Raw genomic sequence first — 5314 nt, forward strand, 5'->3', positions numbered from 1 at the left:
AATCAGACCCAGATGCAGCTCTCTTCTGTACCAGGGAGAAGGTGAAGGTGAAATTTCCTTCTTCACCAAGGAAGAGGAGAGTTCTTAGAAAATACCTTTCAGTTCAGTGAGGTTGCCCCTATTTTGCAGTCTTTGTTATTGCTGCTTGTCAAAGTCAAAAGGGAATGACTTGAAGCAACAGTCTATAGCTGTGCTGTATTCACTGAACTTTTTCTCAAGGGCAGTACCAGTGTGTGAAATGCTAGTCACGTAGTGCCTCAAGTACCTTTAGCTAAAGAAGCAAGACTGAAGAGAATGTTTTGTAACAGTGACTTTGTTGGCATGTGTTGGTATGTTTACCCTAAATCTTTTGTATAGGTTGGTAATGTTTAGAGGAAACTCCCTGAGATTCAGAGAAAAGCCAGACTGGTTGGTGGGGTAAAGAATAAAGTTTTCAGCCTGATGCTGAAAAACCTTAACTTTTCAGTCTGGAACTAACCTTTATGGCATTATTCTGGTTTCCAAGCGTGCTTGAAAGTCTTCTTTTTTCTTTGTTTCAGTGCAATATAAACACAAATTTCAAAAGTTACTTCGACATGAGTCACATGTTGTGATATGCAGTTGTCATCTCCAGCTGGTTTAGCTGGAGCAGTACTTTTTTTATCTGCTAGTCTATTATACTCAGATGTCAATGAGCTACTTTTATTGTATCCCTGGAAGGCAATTTAGACAAACAAACCCTAACCAGAGGGATTATGGTGACTCTTTAGCAGTCTGCTTGGCCCCTGGAAATTTTCTAGGGATCTGAATATGTTGAAAACCACTGAAATTATGAGAAGCACGTAGTATAGATAAATCATGCTAGTTTGTTTTCACATTTTTGTTTGCAGCCTGTAACCCACAATAGGAATGCATTTTTCAGTGTATGAGATACTGGTTTCAGCTGACAGTCATGTGGAAACGCAGGATCATAGAGTAATTTAGGTAGGAAGAGGATGCCTGAGGTCATCTAGTCCAAGCTTCTGCTTAAAGTGTGTTCACTTAGATCAGAGTGCTCAGGCTCAGTTAGGTTCAGGCTGTTCAGAGGCTTGCCCAACCAAGGTTGAATATCCTCAAGGATGGAGATTTCACCTCTCTGGGCAGCCTGTTCTAGCAATCTGGTTGTCAGGCCGGTAGTATGCCCTTGCTAAGTCTGTGATGACTGTTCCCTACCACCTTCATGTCCTTCATATGCCTGGAAATGCCTTCCATGGGGATTCAGTCCATAGCCTTCCTAGAACTGAAGCTAGGTAGCTCCCCAATCCTCCTTTGCCCTTCATAAAGATGATGATGTTTATCTTTTCTAGTCACTGAGACCCTCTCACAGACCCCATGGATTCTCAGAGATGGCAGAGTGCCCTTGTAATGACATGGGCCATCTCCCTCAGTACCTCCAGATTCACCCCATCTGATGTCATGGATTTGTGCATGCCCAACAAGCTGCATAGTCTCTGTCTTCCTCTTCTGTTGGTGATGTCTCGCTCCCTACCAAAGACTCTGCTGGTAGTGTAGGGATCCTTGGACGCCTAAGGACAGACCTTCTCAAGGAAAATGGAGCCAAACATGCCACGAAGTATCTTGACCCTTTCCCTGTGCTATGTTAGTGGTTTACCTGCCCCATTGAGCAGTCTTTCCTTAGCACTCCTTTGGCTGTAGCTGTGGAAGCCCTCAGTGTTGCCTTTCATGTTTCTTTCCTGTTGCAGTTCCAGTTGAGCTTTGGCTCTCCTGACTCTGTTCCTACATGTTCATGTAACGCCTCCGTTCCTCTTGGCTAAGGCTGTCCCTGCTTCCTCTGTGCTTCCTTTTTGGGGTTCACGTTTTATCTTGGTGAGATCCGTGTACATCCATACTAGGCTACTGCCAGGCTTTGCTTTTTGCACATGAAGTGTAATCTGTTTTGAGATTGTCCTCAAAAATCAGCCAGATCTTGTTGGGCCTCATTGCTGTCCATAGCAGTCTCCTGTAGGATCTGCCAAGCATACCTTACCAAACTGAAATCAGACCCCAAAGCCAAGGATAAATAAAACTGAGAACTTTGAAGGGGGAAAAAAGAACACAGCTTTCCACATGTAGTATTAGCTCTCAGAAATAAAAAATTTTCGCAGTTGTAAACCTATTTTGATTTTTTCGTATAAATATTAATCACACAGCAAACTCCTACTACACTAGCAATCTCTAGTGCAGTTACTAAGAAGAAAAAAATTGTGTTTAAATTAAATTAAATGCTCACTGCTGTTAATGCAATAACAAAAACAGTTTTTAAAATGGTCAGGCATATGAATCACCCTAGGTGCCCCAGTTATGGCTGTGTAGCTTGTGGAGGTGGAACAGTTTACATTTCAGCTGAGCTGAGGCTACAGCTATCTCATGGTAATTTTAAAAGTGAAGCAGCAAGCAGACTTTATTTCCTCTGTATGCTTTTGCTTTAGCTAGATACTGCTAGATTATGGTACAATTTATTCGCCCCCCCCCGCTCTCCCAGCTCTGTTGCGCTCGGTAGCAAACTTACATTAGCTGAAGTCTATGGTTTTTTTTCTGTACCACTTCTGTCCTGGAATATGCATAGGTTCTGCTGCTTGTTTCACAAAGTGCTTCGTTCTAAGTTGGAAGTTTCTGTCCAAGTTATGACAGTTGCAGGTTTGTGGTCAGAAATTATAGGTTTGCACTTTATTTGCACTTTACTAATAAACCTCATGTGATCCTATATGACACTTACATACCTTTCATCTATTGTGGGAAAAGGAAGTTATGTTGTTAAAATGGGCTAAATAAACCTCTGTCAGTGTGTTTTGAAAAAAAGAGAGGAAGATTCCATGCATTCTTCCTCTTCAGCAGCTAACAAAATCCAGTATTTCAGCCAATAAAGCCTTCATCCCTGGTGTCTGTTTTGGATTGAATGTTGATTTGGGGTTTATAATTTTTAAAAAAATTATGCTTTCTCAGTGATGGGTTAAGTGGAGTTTTATTTAGCTGTTCTGTAATGAAAGTTTTCAATTGGAAGTTCTTTTTTAATCTTAGCTACGCTTTTCATGGACAGCAGAATGACTCATAGAGCTTCCACAGTACAGGTCCTGACCTGGCTACAAGGTCTGTTTGGGGATACTGGAAGCTACAGCCTGCACCCAGGGACTGCATGCCAGTCAGAGTCCTGCAGTAGTGCCATTTCTGGGTCATGTTAGCATGCTCCATACCTCCCTGGCAGGCTTGGAGGATGGAGGAGAAGGCAGGCTGATAGAAAGATCCTGTGTGCCATGTGGGGAATCCTGCTCCTAACAGCTGATGGCTTGCTATTACTCTTCAAAGTCAGAGACAAGTTGAATTATGCCTATTGTGTTAGGTAAGGCAGACACAGTTTTGTTAAGGTTCATGCATTTTGTAGAGTCTGCCAAATAATAATTGTTATAATAACAGCACTTCACATCCTTAGACTGCTGTAAAACCATTAGTTAATACGTTAATGAGATGGTGACTGCCTTGGCTGTGTTTTATACTTTGCCGTGCCTGTTGTAACGAGAGTCAAGCACAGCCAGCGTCAGAATTCTGGTAGTTTCAGCTCCACAGTGACAGTGCTGAGAACTAAGCTGGAAAAAGGGACCATGCAGTGATTAAAGTGTAAAGGGGAACTGAATGTCCAAACAGTTTATTGAATTGCTACTTGATACTGTGTTCGTTTAAAAAGTAATCAATAATTATTTTTGTAAAGTTTAAGTGGTATTTAAAATACAAGTAAACAGTGGAGGAATTGATACCATCAAGCTTGACTGTAGGATACACGGTGTTCTCATATGAAGATCATTAGGGTTTTTGTGTTACAGTAGTGCTGGATAAAGCCTCAGGAGGAGTAGCTGTTTTTTTCATGCATAGGCCTAGCCAGAAAGCTGGCTTAGCTGTTCTGTTTTCACTTACTGGCTGCCGTTGTGCTGCAGTGTATCAAAATGGAGGTGTCTTTTAAAAAAAGTCATGGAATGAGGAGACCTGTGGCTCTGGTTTTCTGGCATTGATTTAAATTTATTTGTTCATCTCTTCTGTCTTAATTTTATTCATGGAATACACAGATAATGATTGCAAGCTGATGAGGAAATAATACTTGCAAAATACGTGTATTTGTTGTTCTTGTTCTTTGCCTGAGTGCTGCAGGTTTCTTCTTAGAAGGTTAGTTGGTAGGCTAATGTCAAAAACAAAAAGCAGGCAAGTTTAGGATGCTCTTTTTAAAAAAAAAAAAAAGTGTTTATATAAAAGTATTTATATAATTTTTGTCTGGTGCACATCTAACATAGTTTCTGATAAAGTATTGTAGTCTGACAATAATTTTCATCTTTTTAATGTTTTCTAGAACTCAGCCAAAAACAGTTTTTGCAGAAGTGGAACCAGAAGATGATGAAACAGACAAGCCAGAGTGGAAAAAACGTAAAATATGAAAAAAATTTTGGTTTAAAGAATAATTTTAGAGCATTTGAAACAAAACAAAGCATTTATTTCTTTATTTCGAATAGGGGATCAAAATTTCAAAGCAAAGATTACTTCTGTTTATAAAACTTGCTGCAGTATAAGGGGGATAGTTGTATTACACTGACTGAATCTCACATCTGAATTTTGTAATAAGGAATTAATTATACTGTGCAAATAACTCCTCTGTGTCATTTTCTTAGGTTTGTGATTTTAGCGAAAAATACTTCTTTAGTGAAAGATTCTCTATTCATTATATTACCAAATGTTTTTTTCATTACTGCCAACTTTACAAATGCCGTGTTGTGACAGTGTTCATTGATTTTAAGTATACAAATAAACCAATACAGTTTCTCAGGCTCATTTTTATTTCATTTTTTCTAGTTATTACCTCATTTGTTAGAACTGAAACAAAGTTTAGATTAATGATTGTGGAACAATCCGGTTTAGTTCATTTGTGTGTTCACATGTGTTCCAACACAGTTCACACTCTGTGTGAATTTTAGAAAACATATTTTCTAGTGTCTGTCTTTCTTTGCATGATATTCCTTTAAAGTATGTGCAGTATCTCACAGTAGTATTGTATAAGGCTTTTATTTTTTAAAAAAAAAAGTGAAATGGGAATGGACTATTTCATATTTTGATTCAATAAAAATAATATTTATTGCCTAGTTAGTGCAGAATTTTGTTCAGGCTCCCTGCCCCTATTAGTTTGTATTGATAAGTTTTAAGAGCTGAGTATTTATTACCAGGTCTTTGCATATATTGACTTTGTGGTATCCCTGATTTATGTACATCCTGCCTCACACTCTTTGAAGACTGATGCTGTCCTTTATGAAGTGGTTTTTCT

General features: G+C 39.0%; 1 protein-coding gene across 1 annotated transcript in view; it reads left to right on the forward strand.

Annotated features, from left to right (window-relative positions):
- LOC103801199 (WD repeat-containing protein 70-like) overlaps positions 1-4822 on the forward strand; it is a 36588-nt gene extending 31766 nt beyond the window's left edge. The window contains exon 8 of the mRNA XM_009073604.1: positions 4352-4822. Coding sequence (XP_009071852.1) covers positions 4352-4436 — 85 coding nt within the window. The 3' untranslated portion in view covers positions 4437-4822. The remainder of the gene's footprint in view (positions 1-4351) is intronic.
- The last annotated feature ends 492 nt before the right edge of the window (positions 4823-5314 follow it).

The sequence above is a fragment of the Acanthisitta chloris genome, unplaced genomic scaffold (genome assembly GCF_000695815.1).
Source record: "Acanthisitta chloris isolate BGI_N310 unplaced genomic scaffold, ASM69581v1 scaffold24784, whole genome shotgun sequence".
Classification (NCBI taxonomy): domain Eukaryota; kingdom Metazoa; phylum Chordata; class Aves; order Passeriformes; family Acanthisittidae; genus Acanthisitta; species Acanthisitta chloris.